Source organism: Vitis vinifera, chromosome 17 (genome assembly GCF_030704535.1).
Source record: "Vitis vinifera cultivar Pinot Noir 40024 chromosome 17, ASM3070453v1".
Classification (NCBI taxonomy): domain Eukaryota; kingdom Viridiplantae; phylum Streptophyta; class Magnoliopsida; order Vitales; family Vitaceae; genus Vitis; species Vitis vinifera.
Genome location: NC_081821.1, coordinates 8,754,731 through 8,780,670, shown reverse-complemented (window position 1 = coordinate 8,780,670; position 25,940 = coordinate 8,754,731). Strand labels below are relative to the sequence as shown.

The window sequence follows — 25,940 nt, the reverse complement described above, 5'->3', positions numbered from 1 at the left end:
AAAGCTGTACTTGGAAATCCTTGCTAGAGAAGGAACTCAACAATAACACTAAATGAGAATTTGAACATTCATGCTGATAGCTTTAAGTCACAATTGCTTAAACAAAATCCTTGTATGAATGAAAAGAATAGTCTTCCCAAAAATGGCTTCCATTGACTACTATGGCTTCTATCAGTACTAAAAACAAACCTTACCTCACATACAATTCAAATGAGAAACTGCCTACCTTAATTCCAATACAGGTTTCAAAACTCATCACATCAAAATGATAGAACTGGAAATCTATGAGAAAAAAAAAAAATGATTTTGTATCTTTTTGACATAGTTGTGGCATTGAAAGCATTCAACAAGCCTGCATAAACATCCCAGCTCTTTGAAAGGGACAGAGTCTATAAAATCAGGGTCAAGATTTTGATGAACAACAGGAGAAGCAAGAAAACCAGCTAGTCTGAGCTGCTTCTGGGGTTGCTGCAGAGGTCTGTGGCTGCAACTGGCTTTGTGGTTGTTGCTGTTGCTGGGTCTGCTCCTCAGCCACAGACACCTTTAGTGAACCACTTCTTCCTCCCTCACTTGTCAATCTGCATTTAACCAAAATGATTCAGTCATTTTGAAATGGGGTTTTTTTTTGGGTCTATGTTAATTTTTCTGTAAAAAAGCAAAGAAAATTTATAGAGAAAAGAAAAGGGTCACAAAGAAGAATGTGAAATCCTCCAAAGAAAAGGAAAAATCCAGGAAGATCAAAGCTATGTTTGGTTCTAGAGAATTTGAGGGAGAATGCAAAGGGAAAAAAAATAGAGGGGAAATGTAGAAGGCAAGAAAAAGCCAATGAAAAAAAAAAAGATTTAAAATAAATAAATTATTTTTTTATACTATTTAAAACTCATTTTACTTTTTTTTCTCTCTTCCATGTAAAGGTTAAATAATTAAAAAAATGTATAATTTTCTAACTAATTTTAATTGTATTTTATTTCGTCCATATTATTTCTATCGAAATCAAACATAAGAAAATTATTTTACTTAGCATTTTTTTTTCTCAATAATTTATGAGAACCAAACATAACCTAAAACTCCACCATTATACACGGCATCAAGCAAACAAATCAGAACAAGCTCCATCTAATTCCATGCACTATTGACGAACAAATTCCCTTGTCATTTGATAAGGAGAGTGTCAAACTACCAATTTGACATAAAGACTACTAGGTAATAGTGGGCCAACAATGTATATCAAGCTGATATGGACTGAAGCCCTATCATTCCACCTCACAGGCATCCTTCTTTGGACTTGCATGTGGCCTCGATAAATCAGGAAAATAAACAATATGGCAAGGTTTGAACTCATGACTCCCCAATAACTTAAGGTTTGGTACCATGTTAAGCTACCAATTAAAAGTTTAAGTTATTAGATTATGATGGGTCAATAATGCACACAGGCAAACTGGCCGCAGTCTAAGGAGATCAGACCCTAGATTGTCTTGGAAACATATTGCATCTCATTTACCATACCTTCATTGTTATTGTTGGTATTTGATAGGAAAGATTTCCATGGTTGTTGGTATATTTTTTGTCAAGTTTATTTATCATAATAGCATCATCTTTTAATCCCTGAAGCCAATGCTTTCTGTCCCTGGTATTGTTTGTACAAAAGCAAAATATCCCAAGATAAAACCCAATACTGTCTGTACTTCTATGAAGGTCAACTCAAGTCTCCTGATGCTTAAAGAACCATATGGGAACTGAACAACATTATTAAAGAACCATGAAACAATCAATTCCACTTTATCCCAGCCCATATGGAGCTTTATGTTGGCACCAAATCCTAATAGTGACTGGACTATAAACAAATGTGAGCAAAGGGGCTATTTGAAAGAGAAAAGTGATTTGGTGCACATAGTAGGCTTATGCATGCATAACAACTCTGTTTCTTCTGCTATGAATGTGAATACATAAATCACAGCAGATCTAAATAAGAGGGCCAATCCCCCAATAGCCCGTTGCGCTTAATAACAGTATAAAAACATTAAGTTATCATAGAATGGGAAAAATCACTTGAGTAAACTGAAATACACTGACACTACCAATGATAATATGTATGTAAGCAAATACGAAATTTTCTTTTTCAGTGAACACATGACAGATGCATTAAACCAGACACTTGGAAAAGATGAGAAGCATGGATTGGCGTATATAGAACTGTATAGGATTTAGCTGCACAATAATAAGAGGCAGGCAAACATTAAACAGAGTACTTGATAAACACAAGAATCCTGCATTGCATATAGAAAGATCACACATGCTTTAGCTGCACCAGCAGTGATAGCAGTAATACCCTGCTACTGTTAGAGCACTAGATGTTTGACCCAATGCATATACGTTGACGGCTCTCTATGTAAACTATAAACACACATATCTGTTGTCATACAAAAAATGATTTTATGCTACAAGTAAGAAAGCAGCACTCAGTGATACATGCTATGTGAATATATATGCAGACCCCCAAAACTTTGGTTCTGTAACTAGTCCATCTGTCATTGGGGACAAAGTGCACTATGCATCTTAAGTTACACATGCATGAACTGATTCATTATTATTCTCATTAGACAATGGTCATCTATCTCTTTCTGTTGTATAAGTTGAGAATTTAGGGGTGATATAACTTACATTGGAAATGCAAAAGATTGAACACTGGATCGACTCTCATCTGACTGGTGAGAAAGCCTGGAATCATTAAGTGGTCCGTCAGGTAAAGACAATTTTTCCTTGCTATTATCTTCTGCATTTTCCTTTAAAACCTCCTTCTTGGTTCCAGCAGCTGCTTCAGTTACACCAGAACCCTCCTCCAACTTAGCACTTTTTTCATCAACAGCTGGAATTTGGCCATTTGAGTATCTGAACGACAGACCCGTCATAGTAGGTTCTTCAGGTATTCCCAGCTCTCCAGATCTACCCAACAAGAAACTTTGGTCTCTGGTGAAACTCATATTCCCATGAATGCTAAACAATGATTCATTGGAAGCCACACTCCATTCCATTGGAGTAGTAGATTTATTTCTAGCAAATGCAGAAGATGGAATCCTATATGAAACAGTTTGCTCCATAGTCTGGACTGGAGGAGACTGTGTTGTTGAACCATTATCCAAGCTCAATTCAGGGCTATTGCTAGAAACTGGTGGAAGTGATGTGGATCCTGACAACATATGATTAGATTGTTCCTGTCTCATATTTGAGGTGTTGGGAACATCTCTTTCATCATGTTCTGAAGCTAATCCAGTGTCCTTGTCAAGCTTATGGGTCCCTGTAATGTCTGTGGTACTGGTTTTATCTGCATCGGGTTCAGAGTGGTCTTCAGATGAGTCAGATTTTGAAGAAGATGAAGACACGAAGCTAAAATTTTTGCTTGGGCTAGAAAGATCATCTCTCTCTTTGGTGTTTGCAGGTTGTATCCTCAAATCACTAACAGTATTGTTGCCATGTTGAAATTCCATAACTGAAATGTCTGATCCAATTTAGGCTTCTGAGGTCCAATAGCATTTCATATAACAGGCATCATGCTGAAAATAAAAAGAAAACAAGCTTTCAATCCAACTGCAGTGACTGAACCTCCAAAAGCTACAAATTAGTTTTACCTTTTAGCAGTCTAGGAATGGAACATAAACATGTGTAAATTTTCCAACAGCACATATCAAGAATAGAATGCAGGAAAAAGAAAGAAAGAAGAAGAAGAAGAAGCAGAAACAAGAGACACAGCTTAGCCATTTGCTCAAGGCAACATGATCCTTGATTGATATAATTACCAATTAACAAGCATTAAACCGCACAACTGAAGGTTGATTATTGTGAAAGTTTGGATATATATGTACATGTAAGATGCATATATGCATAAATCAATACAAACAAATATGTACACATGTATTTATATATGTGGTCGTGTATGTATCCCTGTGTATATGCCATGTACATAAGCAAGAACACATGTCTTCATATTTGTAAAAATAACTCTTCTTCCTTAGTTACCAAAAAAATTAGCAGTTCCACCACAGTTTTGCAGCCTAAGTTTCTTAACTGACACCCAATTTGGAATCCAGAAAACTATACTTTTGTAATGATTATATAACAATGTCAAATTGAATGTGATAGAGAGTCTGAGAACCATGCTTTGCAACCTATGAATCTGCTGGACCATTGTTGGATCCACTCTCAAAGTGTTGATCCAAAACTTGAAAGCAAATTCTTCAGACATCTAAGGCAGATTAGATTATCAAGTCCTGCTCACAGCGAGAAGAACAGCCCAAAATCCAAGTACATTAGGAGCCCAATAGCACCTAATTGGTTCATCCAATAGATGAACAAAGAAATGAAAAAAGATGAAAGGAAAATCAACAATGAAGAGGCCAAACTCCAAGGTACTAACACATAGGCAGGCAGTGAAGTTCAAGTTCTTAACATGTTTATAAGAATTTTATTTTATTTTTATACAAGACGCTTATTTGATAGACTTCAGAAATGGATGGGTTGATTTCTCATCAAACATAGTGTCCTACAGCCTGCCTTTAGCAATTTATGTTACCGATAGACATCGGAAAATAATATTGGTAGCCAACAAAAGTCATTTACATATAAAACAAATGAAGAAACAGTCACATAAAGTGAGCCATGGTCTCCACTCTTCCATCTCTTAGGGGGATTTCTACCAGTTCTCGCATAAAGGCTTCATGGGAGGACATAGGATCAAATGCTAGGTATCTCATCAAGTGCCCAACATAGATGGTCTCTACGTGTAAACCCCTTTCTGACTGAATGGCAAGTCTCTAAGCACCAATCATGACTTAATTGGCAAGTAATGAAATGAAATTTGCCCCATAATTTAAGAATGTTTTTTTCTCATTCCTACCCTGCCTATTCTTCCCTCTGCTATGCATTTTATGATCCGTTCATTAATGTCCTATATATTTTATTCTGATTTTGTTTTTATGGATGATGATATTGTTGAACAGGTGTTACAACTCATTCATTCTCCAATCTATTTTGATAAAACCCAAGTAAACCATCAAGGAGAATTAAGCCAAGGATCCATTAGACAGGGTACTGTAGGCTGTCTCATAACACTATAGCTGTGATAGATGCCTCATATTCAGTTTATTATTTTTCCTCGTGGCTACCTTTTCGGCCTACCATGTCCACAGTTTCTGGGTTGAGCTCGTGCTGCCAAACTATAAGGACCAAAGAGGTTTTGGAGATGGTGGGGTTCCTTCATCTACAAGACCAACAGAGACAAATTCTAAGAAAAAAGAGAACAAAAAAAAAGGGTGGGGGGGGGGGGGGGGGGGGTTAGAATTTTTTTTTTTTTTTTGTAATCAAAGAACTTGACTCCTTTCTCTGTTCTTTGTAAGACAACTTGAACATCTTGTTACAATTTCAAAGCATCAAATGATAGTGTTTTTCAAATAATGATCAAAACATACAAAATCAATTAACAATAATATTGAAGGAAATGGGTTCACAACGATCGAAATTGCAGAAAAGAATGAAAAGAGATGATCGGGTGGGTAAATATGATTAGAAAAACTTACATGAAACAGCAGCAAATGGGGTTTGAGTTGAAAGAAGAGACTGTTGACCCGGCCACAAACCTCCCCGAAATCAGCAGTCCCCTCCTTTGCATTTGGAGAAGGAAAGCACGAAAGAAAGAAAGGGAGAAATGACAAGAAAACTGATCAATCAATGAAACAGAAGGGGAGAAGAGAGAGAGAGAATGGGTGGATGATGAGAAAAGTGAGGAATGTGTGAAAGGGAGGCATTTTAACAGAAGCTCTCCGCGGCTCTCTCTCTCCCTCTCTCAGACTAACCAACATTGACTCACACTCGCGCCATCACCAACCAACTCCTCTCTTCTCACCTCCCCAAAACGACGTCGTTCCGAGTTTGCCATTTTTATGACCTCCCAAAATTTATGAAAAAGGAAAGATAAAATATTTAAAAAAATGAAAAAAAAAATCAAATCATTATTATAAATTTTAATAGTAGTTCGTGGAAGATGACATTGTTAGCATGTTTGTGCTATTGTCTTATTTGTTTCATCTTTACCCATAAATTAGATTTTTTAGATCAAACTTGAGCATGATTTTGATACATTGCTTGTTTTTTATTTTGAAAAATAGAAAATGATCGTAATTTTTACATAAAAGATAAAAAGATCTAAACTTACCTTAAAAATACAATGAGTTTTAAAAGTAATTTTGAAAAAATGGGGTATTAAATTTTTTTTTACTAATTTAAATTTAAAAAAATTTAAAATTAATTCTTAAAGATGTAAGGTAAATTTATATATATATATTATAATTTAGTTATTGTATTTTATATGTAAGTTAATACTATTTTTTATTTTTAAAAATATAAAACAAATCATATATCCAAACGATCACTTAACAATTAATTTTTTTTTTCTTCTCTTCATTCTCTTTTAATTTTTATGTTTATTTTATAGCATGTCAATAAAGTTACGAGAATCCATGAGAAGTGATTGGATTGGACGTATTATATGTGACAATTGTCATTTAGCTAATAAGGCCATGAATATTGAGGTTCCCATATTTCTTGATATTATATCTAAAATAGTTGTTCAAATTCTTTATGATATGCAATTGAAACAAATTCTTACTAATGGTAAAAAAGGGGCCTTGAATGTGGGGTTCTTATTTTATCAGAGGTTTGAATTAGCCCCATCCGATGGCATTTCCCCTTAAATTATGAAAAATATAAACTAAATTTTCATTTTATTTTAATTTTTAAATGTTATTTAAATTATGTTCTATCTCTTGAAGTTATAAAATAAATAAATAATTTTATAATACTTATTAAGCTTACAGAGTACCATTTAGAGCTAGAGGTTATGAAGAAAAATAAGTAAAATTATTTGTCACAATTGGAAGCCATGTGGAATTTTGTTTTCTTTATTGTAATTTTTTTCATAACTATAAGTTGAGAAAAAAAAAAAGTAAAATATTGCACAGTTTTTCATGCCCAAAAACTATATAGAAAAGTTAATTTTATATTTCTCATAGTCAAAATTATGAAAATAAGAAAGCCAATGCTCTTTCCATAGAGTAAGAAATTATGCTTAAATTATTGTGAAATCAAGATTTGGTTAATCTTGATTTTGATGATAACAAAATAAGGTTTGGAATTAATGATTATATTTCCAGTGTGATTAGGCAAGAAGATTTCCTAAGTGATAATCACAAATACAAAATAAAGCCAAAGCCAAAGGAAAATCAATAAGAAGAAGAAGACCTCAAAGAGAAGTGTTTTTCAAGACCTAAGTTTCATAAGATCTCTTTATAAGGTTGTTGGTGCCATAGGTTTTTCATGCATTACATTATTTATTTATGCACCAAAATCATCCAAGATTTATTTTGTTTTAAATATTTTTAAATTGGATGATTTCATGTTTTCAACTAAAACATTGTGTCAAATGCTTTCCGAACTTGTTTAAAAAGTTTTACGTTGAAAAAGATGATTGTTGAGCAAAAAATGGCTCAACCAGTTGAACCGGATTAGGAACCGGTTGACTTGTTAAGCTCAACTGGTCGAAAGGTGTAAAATTTTTCTCTCTTTTCCAAAATGATTATTCAACACCGGTCAAGGTTGAACCTCAACTGGTCGAGGTTAAACCTCAACTAGTCGAGGACTGGTTGAGGGGTGGTCAAAGGGCGGTTAAGGTCCAACAGTCATTTGTTATGCATTAAATGCTAACAACTAGTGAATTGGTCGAACCAAAGCTCGATTGAACGAACCCTTAACGACTAGTTTGACATTTTTCCTCTATAAAAATGTTCCAATCTTCATTGTTTCAAGAGTTTAACATTTCTAAACATTTCTTTAATATATTTGAGCCTTGGGAGAGTGCTTTTTTTTTTTTTAGTGCAACATTATTCTAAAATTTGCATATTTTTAGTGCACCATTCAATCCTAGTTTTCTTGTATAATTTGATCTTAAAGTTTTGTATTAGGATTTTGTGAGAATATTTCTTATCTTTATTTGTAAATCTTTGAAAAGAAAAGTCTGAGTGTGAGGTATTACTTAGGGATTCTTAAGTGTGGGGTATCACTTAAGGGGTCTATTCAAGAGTGAGGTATCTTTTGAAGATTATAAAGGGTGCTTGGAGCCTAAAGTACAAGAGCGATTTGAATCATAATCCAATTGCATTGTTTGAAAACTTTGTTTGAAAGCCTTGAGTTAATGGAACCTCAAGCTTGGGATTGAAGCTAGAGGAGAGTGGACGTAGGTTGGGTTGTGCCGAATCACTATAAAAATCTTGTGTTTGCATACTCTTTTTCCTATTCTTTTACTTTACATGTAATTATTTTTATATTGTTTTATTATATATTTGCATATAATTGTCTTTTGCATTCATATAATTTAAATTTGTAAAAAAAGACCATTACCCTATTCACTCTCCCTCTAAGGTCACCTTGTGTTAGATTAGGTTAATTTTTCTAATAATTATTATTATAGTAAAAAACTTTAATTATTGTTAATGAAATATTATTAATTTTTTATATAATATTTTATTCTCAATTCATTTTTGGTACTACTAAATTTTTACATATATAATTTCATACATTCTCATAGTGTGAATATATTATTTTATGATCACTTTATTATTGCATATAATTTATGTGATTAAAACATAGTGTTTGTTGGATTAATTACATAACAATTTAAGCCCATTTGTTTGATAAATGATTTTCATTGTATTATTTTGGTTATATATAGAAAAGTTATAACTATTAGATAAACTTGAATTTATAACTTTTAACATTTCGGACCAAAATTGTTTATCCCAAGCTCAAACTATTTGTTTTACATGCTAGATATCAAATTCATTTTAATGTGATAAAGCTTTGATCAATAATTAAGAAAGGAAATATGATATCCTTATAGAATAATTGAAAAACAATACTAATTTGTGTTCCTTCTTTATCTAATAGATATATTCTAAGATATTTGTCTCATTAATTGTACAAAATTTGTAACAATTAATATGAAAAGCATTCCAAGTAATGAAAACTTCATTAAAAGTTTTAAAAGAGTTAATATTATGTGATTAGTAGTATATGATTCCATGTGAAAAAACATTTTTCATTATATTAGATCTAGAAGGTCTAACATGTGAAAGAACACTTTCCATTATATTAGATCCAGAAGAATCTAACACAACCAATTTAATTTCCTATGGTGAACAATGAACCATCAACTCAATGCAAAGTTGCATCGATATATGTTATAAAACTAATTATTATATTTTATTTTATTTTACCGAGTCACTAGACTATTTATGATGTTGAAGTACAATATGACTTACTATATAAATTGTTATTTTGATAAGATAGTTTTCATTAGGGAAATGAAATTTGATCTTGAAAAAATGACACAAAATTTCTTGAATTATTATTATTACTATTATTATTATACAAGCAAATATGAGTTGATACTCTTAAAGGACAATTAACCAATACGACAAACAAATCTAAAACACACTTGAAGTATGATAACTTAATGTCCTAGTAAGATAAATAAGTCTAAAGTATGCCTAAAGTGTGTAAAACTTATCGTATTATAATACATATTCCATATAAGAGGAACGATCATATGAAAAGGCATATACATGCAAAGGTTGACACTTTGAAAGATGCTATATCTATACAAAAATAATAATGAGAATGATTTATTGCTTTAGAATTAATCAAATAAATAACTTTTGCAGAGGCATAAATTATATTTGAAAATGCATAAATTGAATAAATAGCCTCAAGGAAAAACACAATATGATAAACGATAATATTTGAAGAGGTATAGGTATTTGAAAATAAAGAAATCTCAATTAGTTATTTACATACAAAAAAAAAAAAGTTATTTGATTAAAAGGGTTATTGAAAACCCAAAATTTGAAATTTAACCCTTCATCCTATTTTGAATTCATTTGTACAAAAATTTCCTCATTATTATTATTATTATTATTATATAAATAACCCTCTTTTTTAAACCCTATATGTAAATACTTGAAATGGTAAAAGATGTTTATGTAAAAAAATAAGTTATTTTTTTAAGTAAAAACATGGAAAGGGTTAGATTCATAAATTAGATATCATTAATCCATCTCTTTTAACTAATTAATTCAAAGAAATATGAGATCAAAAGACATTTATTGTTGATAATATGTTCTCTAAAAAACACAAAATAATAAAAAGTTCGTTTTTGAAAAGGTATAAGTATTTAAAAATAAAGAGATCTCAATTAGTTATTAACATATGCAAGAAAAATGGGATCAAAATACCTTTATTTTTGATAATATGTTCTCTTCCCAAGTTGCTCTTGATATTATAAGAGACAATGAATTTCTCAAATCACAAATTGTGAATGATTGCCGACTAAGACAAGCTAGACCAAAATGGAAAGATGCAATATAGATAAAGATATTATGTTAACAAGACAAGTAGCATTTAAACCTATAGTCTAAACGTTATAAGACATCAAGTCGGTCATATATAAATTGATGTTTGTAAGAAAATGTAATGAAAAAAATGAGATCATAAGGCATTAAGTACAACTCGTAGCAACCTGATATATTGGCTACAAGGAAACGTATTCTCTATGATGAATGCAATTACATTTAGATATTTAATTGGTTAGATAGTTTCAGAAAGATTAAATATGAATCTCATATAATTCATATGCAAATAACTCAAAAGGTCATATCTTGTACTTGATTAAGTTGCAGATATCTCTATACTTATATGAATAATCCTATTTGCTCATAGGAATATACTTCAAAATTTCTTGTGACTATGCTTGATTGGCTGGATATGGTATAAGATATGATGATAAGAGAAAATATAACATATATCCGGTATTTGCTTGGTAATAGGATATGATACATTATTTCATTACTTTTTATATATTATCCATTTTTATATCACTTTATTTATTTATTTTTTGTTTTACAAACTAAATATAATCATAACATCACATATTTGATATTTCCATTGTAAATGCTATTTTAGGATATCATGTCAATTGGATTGAAAACCCGGAAATATTATGTCCTTGTGGAAATTATCTTATATCATCTGTATTTCTCATTCAATGAAATACAATATCCTAAAATATATGTATCTTATCTTCTTTGGCAGATCAAACATAATCAATACCTCATCTTGCCATGTATTCTAAGTTTTTAACACCTTCATTCTAAGCATATTGCAACAGGCTGCAGAAAAGCTCATAAAGGCTTCTTTTTGTGAGGGGAACAATGGAGTCTTAGGCTATACTTGATTAGGATAAGGCTCTGCTTTTTAATCAGATCTTGTGGTCTCCATTAGTTTTTTTCCTCAAAATAAGGCATCTCTAAGGTAACAGGTAGGGAGCATAAGAATATTATGCTTATTCTTTCTTGCACAGTATGGAAAGTTCTGACAGCTAGGAAGGAACGTAGTTGAACTGTGAATCTGTGACAGGGCCTCTGTCGTCATATGGCAAGGGCTTCTTTTTTCATTGTGGAGCTAGCTAGGTCTTTGTCACAGTATTTAATTTCATATATATATATAGATATATATCGATCAGCCAAGGATGCACATCAAGCGTTCATCTGTCTGTTAATTTACCAGCCCATTTTCAATCTTCTGTATTAGTATGCTCCTCTCTGCCAAATGCTATCATGGCCATTTTCTTAAGAAATATGCCTTCTCATCATCTTTATTATCAGATAGTTGTAACTTCAAATCATAAACTTCATCTGTGTTGAAGTACAGCCTACTTGAATAATCGTCTGTAGTGCTTACACGATTCTAACTTGTTTGTTTGTATGAAAAAATCATGAGCATATTACCCCTTGGTATCTAGTCATTTGCATTCTTGATTTTCACATAGTGGGACCTAAGACCCGGGATATCACAGTGATATTATCTACACGATTGAGAATGGATCGTTACATATTTAATACAGGAAACAGGATTTTGCATACACTCAGGAAGAAAATCATCTTACTAGTAAATAATGGCCTTATCAAGAACATTTCAGTTATCAAGAGAGCAGTCAAAGCTAGAGCTTATTTACAGGGTTTATTGGCTTTGAACAAATGCCTCGAGATAACAGCATGAAACCCTCTCAATCTTTCTAATGGATGAGTTTCATAATGCGAGATGATTCGGGTTCTGATTTATACTCAGGAGGAAGGGGTTTCCACCATTTAACAAAGGTGGAATTCTCCAACAACACATCCTTGCCTAAAGATTCATCATCAATCCATTTAATAAGATTTTGCCCCAGTTGCTGAACCTTCTGCTTAATTTCTGGAGAGGATCCGTTGCTTCTAGTTTTAATGCGGAGGTCCTCTACCTCAGCCCAGAAACAGGATTCTGACCGGGATCCAGATGGCTTCTTTTCAGCATGCTCGAGCCAATTTTGGATGTATCGATATCGTTTTGGTCGAGTCCCCTTGTTCACGTAGAACCCTGTCTCTTCATCCTTGGCGTGTCGATAGAAGTTGGCAATATCTAGAGGCTCAACCGTGCGGCGATAATCGGTTCCAAGTCGTATAAAGTCATGGCTCTTCTCAAATTCATCCGGAAGTTCATACGCTTTTAACATTTCCATCATCTCGTCCCAGTAACCAGCTAGCACAAGCCTGCTCACATTAGCCTGGAAGTCATCTTCTTTTTCTTGGAGCTTGAAGGAATCATAGTAGCCCAGTCCGCAAGTCTCGGCCTTTTCCTTGTACTTACTCAGCTTTCTTAATTCACCTTCAATCTTTTGCTTATAATCATTAATGATCTTATCCTGGTTTCTTGACTTTCGCTTCTCCAACTCTCCTGTAGCTTGAAGGCATAGCATGGCTTGTGTGCTCTGCAATCCAAAACACTAGAACATCAGCTGAGATTTACATACATATGTGGAAGCTAAAATTCTGTAGTTTGGCAGTAAGAAGAAAGAAAGAAGGCTCACCAGGCCGAGGTCATTCAAGGTCGTGTTGACTGTGGCTGGACTGCCATCAGAAGACACCGGAAGCTCTTCCAGATGATCTAGATAGACTACATTCTGCTTTCCTAAGCTCTGTAGTTTCTTTAATTGGTAGGCCAAGTGTTCATTTAGGCCCTTTTTTGCAGCCTCTGCATCTTCTTCTTGGCTCCACTGAGCATAGTAAAACAGCATCTGCAGTACTGCATTCGGGTTCCTTACGACAACCGGTTTTCCACTTCCACTGAAGAAGATGTAAGTTCCGAAAGGTCTGTAAGGGCTGAGCTCAATGAAGTTCCTTAGAGTTTCCAACGCCGGGATTTTGCATCCCATGAAATTGCAGGCATCATAGTTTGCAACCATGGATGCATTCCTCATCACGCTGGAATATAAACCTAAAGAAGAATCAGTGTGTTTTCTGAAGGATTCGGATCCGGGATTGAATAAATCGAGAATTTGTTTGTGCTCAGTGGATGAAGGGCCAAGCATAATCCGAGGGATCACATCGTATCTCATAACAAAATGAATGAAGTGGTCGGACCATTTCTCCCGCCTGACAGCATGACAGAAGATCCGATCACCGACGAGGGGGGATCCGAAAGTGACGCAGCGGGGTGGGCTCTGATTGGGCTCTGACTTCTCCAAGAGGTATAGAGTTGCCAGGATGGCCACCGGAGCACCCGACGAGTAGCCGGTGAAAACAACTTGCTTCTTCTCTCCAATTACTTTTTTCACCTGAAAAATCCAACCCCAACATCCACATTTTGAATTCACGAGATTGTTTTTCATATATCTATGCATAAGTTGAATTGAAGTACCTTTTTGGCAAGTGATGATTGGATGGCATTGAATCGCCGGAGAAACGACCCGTTGACCAGAGCGACTCCGTCATCGCCTAAACTTTTAAGCGAAGGAAAGTTACTAGTATCCATCTTCGTTTCTCCAAAAGGTGGCTGCGCACACCAATCATCGGGAAGCCAAGATCCAGCAAATGCAAAAACAGTAACGGGTAAGCCTTTCTTGCGAAGAAATGGCTTACCAGTGCAATCGTGGGCTTTCATGGCTAGAGAAGCCGCTGCATTAATGACTTCGTCGCTCAACCCAATACGATCTCCAAGTGTTTCTCCCATATTCTCTGTGCAAATTTTCTCTCTCTGTGTGTGATTTGAAGCTGTGACGCTGCAGCTTGATTTATAACCCGTGGGCAAGAGAGTGAGTGGTTTATTGGCCATTTCGGATCACTGAACAGATAATTGAGCTAGACTTTTGGTTGACGGGAATGGAATCATATTCCGCTGGATTGGAGTTGCCCGGAAATGACAATGGAGAGAGGCCCACACGCTTTTGACGACAGTCGGAGACTCGGAGCCGCCATGTCCCACTTTTTCCTTTTTAAAAATTAGATATATGCCTTGAGATCAAACCCCAACAACTTTTTAATTCCCACCTTTCCACTTACGCGCGTCATTTCCTATTCGACGGTTCGTGTTATCGTCGTGTAAAAGCTCAAACGTCTGCCTACTAATTTCAAAAGTGTGACGTGTTTGTCAAAATATTTTTCTCGCAAAAACCGGTTTTCAAAACCATCAAGCCACCCGCGCCTAAACATTAATACCATATTCGTATTTAGGAGTTCCCACTTGCATCTCTCGACTTTATATGCTAGACGCCTAGTCCAATCACGGCGACAACTCTCATAAACATGATTTCCTTCCACCTCATGACTTGGTTTTTAAGTAAATTTGGATTCATTTACAATTATTTCACTTTTGAAAATCGTCACCCATTTATCATGTACCAATTACGACTGCAATTATATATATAATTTTCTTTATTTTTGGATTCTTCCTTTATCTTTATGGATTCTATTCATTATTTGTTTTTCAAAATTTTTCCTTCATGAAAAATAATGCATTTGATTACCTATTGAAATGCTTAAGAATTCTGATTGGTTATTTTACTGATCAATTTTTTTGCTTCAAGTCATGAATGAAATTATAAATATAAAGATTATTCTTTTCGTACGGTACAAGAACCTTGATTTTCGTTTTTAGGAAGAAAAATAGAAAAAACTTCGAGAAATGATTTTCTTTTAGAAAGAAAAATATATTCTTTCTTTTGTTTTTAGGGAAAGAAGAAATATATTTTTCACTTTTTGGTTTTCGGAGAGAGAAAAAAAAAGTTTTTTGAGGGAGAGTACTCAGAAAGAGAGGGTTTCCATAGAGAGAATTTTTTTTTTTTTTTTACAATAGTGACAGTTTTTGGGTCAAGTCGGGTTAGCCCACTTGAGCACCCAAACCCAATTCCAATACCTGTTCTAACTTTCAAACCCTTTTCAATTTCTATCTCTTGATTTATTTTATTTTATTTTTGGATTGGATTTTCATTTTGTATTTTTTGGTGTTATATTATAAATCTATCAAGTATATTTATTTATTTATTTGTGTTGGGATATGGTAAAATGATTCATTCCTTTTTTTTTTGCTTTTATGTCAATGCTTGATTTCACAAGCAAAAAAATACACCAACAATTAGAGGTATCTTCTTTGTGTCAGTATGATCGAGCTACTCGTTATTATCAATGGGAACTTTTAAAGGTAATTTTTTTTGAATTATAATATAAATTTGGATGGTGTTGGATTATTTATTTATTAGCATGCAAGTGGATTAGATCTATTATTTTTCCACATTTTGATGTTGCTGAATCTTCATTGCCTAAAACCATTGTTGTGGATCCAATTTTATTTTATTTGGCTAAAAAGAAAGAAATTTGGGAAAATTGTTGAGTGTTTTCCATTTGAGATATGAATTATTTTTGTCACGCCCAAAACCCACTCTAAGGGCATGACAATCATTTCACACCTCAAACCCAAAAGCTCAAAGTGGAAACAATACAAACATCCATATTGTAATCGAAAATTTACCAATTACCAAATTCCTGTTCAGAGTAGTAAGATCAAATTCTAAAATCTTCAAATATCAACTTTTAAAAAATAATTAATATATCAACCAAAGTGTTATTGTCCAAATAACTCCAAACTCAAAATAATTCAAACGATAATTAAGTTTTAACATTTCAACAATGTCTAAGATAAAGAGAGTTTAAACAAATATCCTAATAAAACCAAATTTCCTTCCTAACGATCACTCTTCACCCAAAATGAGGTTACATGAAAGATTATCAACAAAGGGGGATGGGTTCAAAGCCTAATAAGGAACATTAATACAGTTTTATTGATAAAACATTTTTAATCATGCTTGTAAATAGGAGGTATAACATATACTTATTTTCATAAAAACTTTTGAGTTCAAAATACTAATACATTCAAACTTTTCAACAAAACTTTCTCATATTCATTTCAAAACAATTTCTCATAAAAACCAAATCAAATATATTCAAAATATTTTTACTCTGATTATCAAATAACAAATGGTGCCTAATTAAGTGGGATTTCACAAATGAGGGACTAGTTTCAAATTTGTTCCATTTAAGGTGAATAAATCCAAAAGTCGACAATTATAACCCGTTGACTAGGGCCATAAGGTCAACTATTATAATCCGTTGACTATGACCTTAAAGTCAACTATTATAACCCATTTAGTAGGGTCGAAAATGTCAACAATTATAACCTGTTGATTAAGGTCATATAATTCAAAGTCAAACACTTTATTTCATTAATTCAAACTTACAAAACAAAATATCATATCTCCTCAATTTTTCATTTTTCATAAACAAATAAAATTCTCAAATATACCTTTCATATAAATCACATATTTGATTCATGCATAAAGATAAAAATAATATTTTTATACATTTCAAAATACAATATAAAAAGAAAATTATTTTCTTTTATAAAAATCTGCATTAATTTCCCTTACCTTGAAAAAACGCTCAAAAACTTGAATTATTTAGCTTAACGAATTTACTCATCACCTAACATAATATCCTACACAATTATCTAAAGGTAAAAATTTGACAATCTTAAAAATATTTTATTTAGTATTAAGGATCCTAAATAATTTCTCATGCTAATATTATTATTACCCAATATTATTTTCAACTTCTTAAACAATACTAATATAATTTGATGAATTTCCAAATTTTTTATAAACTCATATTTCTTCCAAATCTTATTCTAACCCTTTATTTCTTTTGTATACTTAAACTAAATTAAAACTTTTATTAAAACCAATTACTATTATTATTACTATATTTTTCGATACCCGGCAACATCCAAACAACCCTACTATATGTCACTCACAAACATCCAAATCACACAATTCTTACTATTATTATTATCATTATTATTATTATTATTATTATTATTATTATTATTATTATTATTATTAATATCATTATTATCATTATTTTTATTAATCCCAATGTCCCCTCTTATTTAACAAAATACCTCATATACTTCTAACAACTCCAACAACCCCACCAACTCTACTCATTATTATTATTATTATTTTAATTTATTCCACTACCACCCTTTGCCTTTCATGGTTACATATTATTATTATTTTTGTCGCCCCAACATAGTGCCTCAAATCCAAAATCCAAAAACATGCAATTCTTCTTCTTATTATTTTCCAATCCCTTAAGCCACTTATAATCATATATTTATTTACTCATTTAATTTTTAAAATTTCATTGCTTAGATCTATTCATCTAAAAAAAAATATTCGAATTTCCCTATTTTCATCAATGAAACAACCTATATTCATAATTTCAATTTTTTTATATCTTAAAATAAATTAACTAAACTAACCCTAATTTAAATTAAAATTTTCTAAAGAATATCTAATATGCTAAAAAATAACTAACGAATATAATATATTAATTTAAGGTTATAATCTTATCTGAAAAAATTTGAGCTTCAAACTCTAGACCTTCAAACCTTAAGCCCTACGTTCTCCAATTCACTGATTTTTGGTTAATAGAGTTTTCTGAATAAAGAAGACAAGAGGAAAATCTAATTTATACCAAGGATTATTAATTGTAAAAGGACTCTTTTACCTTTAATGTGTTTAATTGATTGATTAATTAATTTATAATTCATTATTTTTCCCCTAAAGTTTATTTTGGGGTGTTACATCCTCCCCTCCTTAACAAAAGTTTAGTCATCTAAACTTGATGTACATAAATCTTCAAATAATGAGGATGCTTTTCTCTTATCTCATTTTCTAATTCCTAAGTGACCTCTTGAATACTAAGATTGCATCATTAAACCTTTATCAACTTGGCAATAATATATTGTAATTTTTATTTTTTTATTTTTTATTTTTTTTATCACGCACTACATAAGCATAAAACCCTTAACAACCTTTTTCTAAGCAATGAACTAGCCCATAAAGCTAAGATCATACACAATGGTCTAATCACATGTTTTCCCTCAAAACTAAATGTATATTAGTTAGGAATGTGGATAGTCACCCTTTTTACCAAAATAATTAATATAGACATAGAAGGAAACTAACTAATCCATCTCCAAAATCACATCAAAATCATAATGTCAAGAAGTATTAAGTCCACTAACATCTCCATATAACTAGTCATCATAAGATAACCTCTAAACATAATATTATCCACAATAGAATATCCCATAGGAAAAACAACAATCAAATCAAAGTTTAGGCTATCAACAAGCAAACCCAACAAACCAACAAAAGATATTGAAACATAGATTATGTTGAGTTTAGATCAATCAAGGCTCTAACAATAAATTGCAAAGGGAAAGTTGTGTTTGTAGGCTGCTACTAGGAAGATATATGGTTTTGGAAACCCACATAAATGAAATATGAGATGTGCCTATTAATGGGAAAAATATTATATTTCTCATGCACTATATACTGTTTAGGTTTGCATTTCCAAAATTGCCCTTTAATGTTTCCCTGTCAATAGTCACCAATGTCCATGTCAGCAGGTAGGTGCGTAATTTAATAAACACCAAAATTTGAAACTTGAAGTTGTCAAATCTGAAACCCACAAAACACCCGACCTGATAAACATTTGAAAGTTGCAAAACTCTTTCTGTCACTTCCTCTCATTTTGCCCTGACTCGATCTAAAAAAATTCCCATTTTCATAGCTCGTTTGATACACGAAGGTAGGCAACTGATCTGTTTATTGACGTCCTGACTAGACGATGGATACCCATCTTCCCAAAGCCATCTTCGTCTGATTTTGGCCTAACCCTATTGTGTCTCTTTTCACGAGTTGACCACCCAAACCCGATAGGCATCTTTCGAAAACCTTCAACGAAGCCAAAGTTAAGGCATATCTTCATATTTATTCACCAAAGGTTGAATTTTTTTAAGGTTTTTGGAAACCGAAATGGAGCTTCCTCTTGTTGTGGATTAATCAATCATAGGTGAGTTTTCCATTTAAGGATTCATTTGGCTATTGAGAAAATATTGGGGCTAAAGGTGTTATATTTTGGGGTTTGTTGTATTTTGATTAATTTTCGCATGAATGAAGATGAGACACAATTTGTTTTGGTTAAAGAAATTTCCAAATGGACCCACCTCTTTTTAAATCAGTTTCTTTCTGAATTTAAAGCCACCCAGTTTTCCTTTTTGTTTTTTTGGATTTATTTTTTCAATTTTTTTTGCTTATTTTTTTTTGTTTCTGTTTCAGGGAATATGTTGATATGGATTCTCTTTTTGTTTCTGTTCATATCCATACGAGTTTGGTGTGAAATCAAATCGTGAAGTAGGATTTTGATGTACAGAGAAGGGTCAGGGTAACAGGGTTTGATTTGGGTAATACGAGCTTGCAATTATTTGTCATGACTTTATTTTCTATTTGTTTCTTTTGTTTGTTTACATGATGCGAATCAATCCAAAATCCAAAAGATCTTCTTAGGTTTTAAATTTTGTCTTTGTTTGTTATTTGTTCTTTTTAAATTTTAATGATGATTCAAATTCAATTCCTATTTCATCATATACTTGTCCTTTTAAACCTTCTATTTATTGGATAAGAAGTGGAGATGGGGGTTGTATATGATTCCTGTGAGAAAGTGAATACAAACTGATGAAGAAATGAATGATTTTGAAGATAAATAATATTTATTTGTTTCTTATTTTAGCTTATGATGTTCTTTCCAGTTGTGAATTTGATGGGAATTGTGATTTCCATTTTTGTGGCACTATTTTCCAATTACCAGTATTACTGTTAACAAGGAACATATTTTATTTTCTTGATTCATTAGCTATGTGGAAATGCAATTAAAAAAATTACTAAGATGCATAAGTTTCCAATTTGATTGTGCTTAGGAGTATCATTGTATTTTTTTTGTTTATAACAATCAGATTTGTGTAAATGAAAATATATTAAAGAAAAAAAGGTTGATTTGAGAACCTGTTAGGTACTTGCTGTTTGAATTTGACAAAATTAATTGATTTGGAAGGTTAATGAAAGTGTTACATGCCTATAACTTAGGTTTACCTGTAGTTTGAAAGGGTTATATGTGGAGTGGAGTTGAGGTTAGCAGGCTCTCCCATTTGACAAAGTGGCATTTGTGTGGGGGCATAGGGGTTGTGCTATTGTTAATTGGTGTTGCTTATGCAAAAGGATGAGGATGAGGACTTCGTGAACTATATCCTTCTACGTTGTATGGTAGACCACCTTTTTAGTCTCTAGTTTTTTCCTTGTCTTGTGTTTTTTGTGTTCTGCCTTGATCGAATAAAGAGCTTTCTATGGTTTTAGAGAGGAATTTCTGTGGGAAAGAAAAGAAGTAATGTTATTATGTTTGTGTGTGTGTGTGCATAGACATATAAAGAGGGAGCCTTTGGATATCTGCTCCACTTTGTGTTCTTGGTGTATTTGGAAGAAGGAACATGAGAACCTTTTTTATGTAGAGCTCCCTGTGCTGAAACTTAGTGACGTGTTCCTTAAAGCTTGGTATTTATGCTTTTTAGATACCCATGGGGAAGAAATGGTATCTTTCATGGATTTCCTGAATTCAGTGCTATGAGTCAAGTGCCAATGGTGATACTATTTTCTGCATGCATATTCCTTTTGTGTTCTGTCTTTTTATTTTAATTTTAGCCCATGTCAGGTGGCTCTTTATGTACTTCTTCTCTAGTAGGGTTCAACCCTTAGGCTCAGGCTCTTCAATATTTCAAAAGTGAGAAAAAAATGAAAGAGGTCCTACTTTGACAGGGGCTACTTGAGCAAATGATGAAATAATTTTTCTCACATTTTCCTTTATCTCATTTTAGCATGAACTTAATTCAATTACTAGAAGTAAACTTTGTTTCCTACTTTTCAGTCATATGGTAAAAACATTGGATTTGAAATACATACACTTCAACATTATAATCTCAACAAATTTTCACATGTACATCGATAGTTCATTAATTTTTGTATGTCAACTTTTTTTAAAGGTTGGCTCAATCAGTTAAATGTCTAATTGACCTTTGGCATCTCTACTATTAAGTAGCTCCTATGCTCGCCTTTTCTACTATTTGACCAACACCCTTTGCTCAGACTTATGATTGCTTCACCACATAGCCCATTGCTAGACAGAGCTTTACATTTACGATGGAAGCTAAATTCCAAACTAAGGATCTTTTCATGGAGATGTCTACATTTTAAAGTCATTTCTAGGTGGAGTAAAATGCTTCATCATCTTATAGTATCTTCATTGTTGATTTCAGGCCTATAAGAGGTGTTACTTACATGCAACAGAATAATCTAAAAATGTGCTTAAGGAACACTAATAGTGCTATTGATACATCTGAAGTTGCGAATGTGTGCATCAATATGAAGCAATCATGGTTCTTCTTAGTTATTTTTTTTTTTTAATGTTGGATATTTGAGATTGATTGTAAGCAAGTTTTCTTTACCTATAAATGTGAAGGCATATGGTGGAGGCGACTCCCCAAGTTCCAGCTTCTTTATAATAAGGATGGATGAGTATAACCAATGGATATCAATGAATTCATCTTGATGTTGAGGTATGAAACACCATCTTCTATAAAATAAAACATCAACCTTTCCCCAATAATCAGTAGTTGGACCTCATTCTATATTGGCAAATTATCTTTCTCAAGTATATTACTCTTGATAAGCTTGGATATTTAGGTTATTATTAGTCTCTCTTTCACGCAGTCAAATTTATCATTGGATCCTATACTTGCCCACTCTCTCATCTCAAATATTCTTTATGTGCAAAAATACGGTGCTTATATGTTTCTTTCTTGATCACTGACATTATCGATGGCCTTGTGGTCCAACTGTATCCTTAAGACATCTTGTTTAGGGGGGTTGTTGGATAAAATTGAGCCAAGCTGATTAGTCTTAGTCAATAGGATGGCACTTTAGTGATAGTTGTAGAAAGGGTGACGTATCTTCTTGTAGTGTCTCTGCTAAAAAATAAATTGGAAAATTTGGAACATTATGCTCCATTTTGCTTTGCAAATATCACTATGTCTATAAAATTCTTCTTTGAGTTTTTTTTTTGGTGCATCATATGTGATGATCACATGCCCCTCTGAAGTTTAGGGATTTTTCCTTAAGGCTGGGAAGCCAAAGGTTTTCCTTTTATAATATACTTGTGTATGTTTCCTTCTTTTGGAGGAATTTTGTCCTTTGTTATCTATCTCTTTTGTCTAATAGATTCTGATATACGTATGTATATTTGTATGCATGTATATGTATGTATATACCTGCATGTACACCGTGTATACATCCACATAAGTATATATGTTTGTATGTATTTTTGTATGCATCAAGTTTATTATGAGTCAAATATATGTTTTAATATAGAAGTCCAAATATATGTTAAATAATAGAAATGCACTACATACAATAAAGCAATATTAGTCAAATATATGTACAATTATAAAAACATTATATAGTAGGGGAAATAACTAGAGTTAAAGCAAGATTGTTACATAATGTATCTTTTAAGTTTTACTTAATAAAAGATACATTACATAACAAGCAAGCATTTAGGTTAATAGTTGGTGGTGCATCATCCAAACTATGGACCTCCAGTGCCAGTTTATTCTGTTGTTGTCTTTAAAGTATTAACACATAGGGGTTTTCATTGCTGCAGAACCTTAATAGTGTAATTTTCAGTTTCTGGGTTTCTAAGTAGTAGTCTTGTGAACATCTAATTTGTTCTCCTGGAACATTTTCAGGTCCTATTAGTTATTCCGATTGAGTTTCTGCGGTGGCTCGTCACAGTCCTTGTAGGTGGCGCATCAGCTTGCTTTGTTGCCTTGAACCTGAGGTCCTACATACAGGGTAACAACATAAGTCTGGTGATTGTTGCTTCATTTGTTTTGCAAATAGGTCTGGCACTCTTCATTAAGATCTACTTCTTTCCTTAAAAGTCTCACCAAGTATGGAAAACATATGAAGTCTTCAATTTCAAATTTCTGTTTTTTGTGCTCCAAAATATTGAAAAGATGTTAGCTAGAATAGAATTTCTCCTGATAACACTTTTCTATATGGTTTCAAATCACCCACTGGCTTGTATTGTAGTGTAGTGAAGAGATTGAGAGATTGATGGGAAATATGGTGTGTAGTGTAATACTGGTTTTAGAGTTGGTTGGTCAGAGTGGCACTGTACTTTGGTACTCAGCTTTTAGGAGACCAATCTCAGGAGATGATAGAATAACTAATGTTATTTCAAAACATTTTATTCTTTGTTTTTCCTTGGAATCTTTTAAATTTGGTTGTGTTAATATGAAATGTTATCATAAAATGTTGTTTCAATGTCTCTTTTGCATTATCATAGCAGTTGTTCTGAGCATAGGCATTCCAAATTCAACCTCAATTGAAGCCTAATCATGGCAAGTATGTCCCTTCTACATATGATATGTTACTCTTATACTATAATATGAGATATGCATATCTCATGTATCATAATTTTTTTTTATATACTTATTTTGTAAAATAATTTTTTTATTATAAATTAAATTTATGATTGAAAAAGAAATACTACAGAAATTTGTATAAAAAATATTATAAAATAATATTAATATATGATATATAAATTATTTTGATATATTGAATAACATAAATTTAATTTTTAAAATATAAAATATTAGAATGTGATATAATTTTTATTTTAAACAATTAAAAATAATATATATTTGATATTTTTTTTTTAATCCATTTTACATATTAAATATAAACATAATATATTTCATTTCATATGCTACATTTAAATATCATGTTTATAGAATATGTACATCCAATAATACATATCTCATTGGAAATCATACCACAGGATATGTATTTTCAATCCAATGACATATGATATTATAATATATGTATATATCTTATGGTATCATATCTTTTAAACCAAACATAGCTGTAGACCCCAAAATTTGTCCAAATTTTATTTTTACGTTAATTTCGAGTCCAATTTTGTACTTAAATTTTAAATCCTGATTATATGTGATATTTTTGACCCACTCACCCTTTAATTCTTAATTTTTATTATTTTGTAAATTGTTTTACTTGTATTTTTTATTTTTATTATTATATTATATTTATATTTTATTTATTTTTTTATTTTCTCTCTTTTCTCTCTCTTCCTCTTTCTCTTCCCTAGTTACTCTCACCTACCCTCATCCCTCCCACGTCATGGGGACATGCCCCCCCTCACATTTCTTCCATCATTCTCTTTTATTTTTTTTTATTTCTCTTTTTCCTACCCACTTTCTTGGCTTCCCATTTAGCCCTTCCATTTCTTCTCCCTCTCTTAGGGCTGGCAGTTGGATGACCTTACCTAGACCTCCATTCTCCCCATTTATGGATTTTTTCTCCCTGACCACACCCCAACTCCGATTCCCAATCGTGTTCCCTCATTTCCCCACTTCATTTTTTCATTTTTTTTCTTTCCCCACAACACACATGGATGACCGGCGCCCATTTTTTTTCCATTTTATTTTCTCCTACGGCTCATCCCAATGCCCACATCCACACCCGACTCCATCATCACTGCCGGTGGTCTGATGTCGGCACCCTTTCGTCCTCATTTTCTTCATTTTTATTCCTCCCATTTTTTTATATTTATTTATCATTTTTATTATTATCATTATTATTTTTATTTCATTTTTGCTTCCCAAAAACCCATCAACCCTCACTATCGGTAGATCACCGGCTAGTCGCCGTCGACGACCCCCTCCCATTTTCTCTCATTCCCTCACTTTCCCATCCCACTTATTTTCTATTATTATTATTATTATTATTATTATTATTATTATTTTCCTTTTATTTTAATAGTAATTGTTGTTTATGAAATTTGGATTGTTGAATTAATATGAAATTTGGGTTAATTTGTTGTTGGTAAATTAATATGAATTTTGGGTTAATTTATTGTTGGTCAATTAATTTGGAATTTGCTATTTTTGGTTAGATTAGTTGATAATTGATATAGTTGTACTCATTTGAATTATTTAATTTAGATTTGATATATTATTGTGATATATTTTGGATGTAGGTTTGCATATTAAATTGGGCTTGGATTATGAGATATTAAGTTTAGGCCTAATGAGATTTATTTTAATTTATCATGTTTTGGGTTTGATTAATTGAGCTTATATTTTGGCTATTAATTTGAAAATTTTAGATTAGGGCTTATGACATGTGAAATATTTTTGTTGGGTTATATTTGCTAATTTGAGCCCACTTTTAATTGATGAAATTTATTGAACTAATTTGAAATTTGAATTTAGGCTTGAATATCTATTATGAATTTTATACATTTTTAGATATTTACATTTGAGATGTTTTTGTTTTTGTATGGACCCATTCTGTAATATTGTTGTCCGAGTACGAATTTATGACATATGGAACACGAAATTTCATGGAAGAAAGTGAGACTCGAAAAGTTGTAGGAAGACGTTGAGTTTGTTGTAAGTTTATTTGGGTACATATTTTATTTCTCACTTTTATTTGG

At 32.3% G+C, this 25,940-nt stretch overlaps 2 protein-coding genes across 2 annotated transcripts; both read right to left on the bottom strand.

The window, feature by feature from the left end:
• Positions 1-43: 43 nt before the first annotated feature.
• On the bottom strand, positions 44-5,839 carry LOC104882291 (uncharacterized). Its single transcript, XM_010664926.3, has 3 exons — positions 5,571-5,839; positions 2,662-3,551; positions 44-578 (listed from the first exon to the last, which is right to left on the bottom strand). Exons 2-3 carry the CDS (start codon positions 3,483-3,485, stop codon positions 404-406), a joined length of 999 nt encoding a protein of 332 aa, XP_010663228.1. The 5' UTR covers positions 3,486-3,551; positions 5,571-5,839; the 3' UTR covers positions 44-403.
• A 6,134-nt stretch (positions 5,840-11,973) lies between these two features.
• LOC100250236 (protein EDS1) lies at positions 11,974-14,297 on the bottom strand. The gene is made up of 3 exons (XM_002283931.5): positions 13,834-14,297; positions 13,004-13,750; positions 11,974-12,904 (listed from the first exon to the last, which is right to left on the bottom strand). The coding sequence occupies exons 1-3, from the start codon at positions 14,245-14,247 to the stop codon at positions 12,176-12,178; spliced, it is 1,890 nt and encodes a 629-aa protein (XP_002283967.2). The 5' UTR covers positions 14,248-14,297; the 3' UTR covers positions 11,974-12,175.
• Between the last annotated feature and the right edge of the window lie 11,643 nt (positions 14,298-25,940).

Excerpts from the sequence above, each read along its gene's own strand:
- LOC104882291 (XM_010664926.3), bottom strand. The coding sequence starts at position 3,485 with ATGGAATTTCAACATGGCAACAATACTGTTAGTGATTTGAGGATACAA. Across the intron at positions 579-2,661 it reads CAATCTTTTGCATTTCCAAT|ATTGACAAGTGAGGGAGGAA; the intron begins GTAAGTTATATC and ends GGTTAAATGCAG.
- LOC100250236 (XM_002283931.5), bottom strand. The coding sequence starts at position 14,247 with ATGGCCAATAAACCACTCACTCTCTTGCCCACGGGTTATAAATCAAGC. Across the intron at positions 13,751-13,833 it reads AATCATCACTTGCCAAAAAG|GTGAAAAAAGTAATTGGAGA; the intron begins GTACTTCAATTC and ends TGGATTTTTCAG. Across the intron at positions 12,905-13,003 it reads CCTTGAATGACCTCGGCCTG|AGCACACAAGCCATGCTATG; the intron begins GTGAGCCTTCTT and ends TTTGGATTGCAG.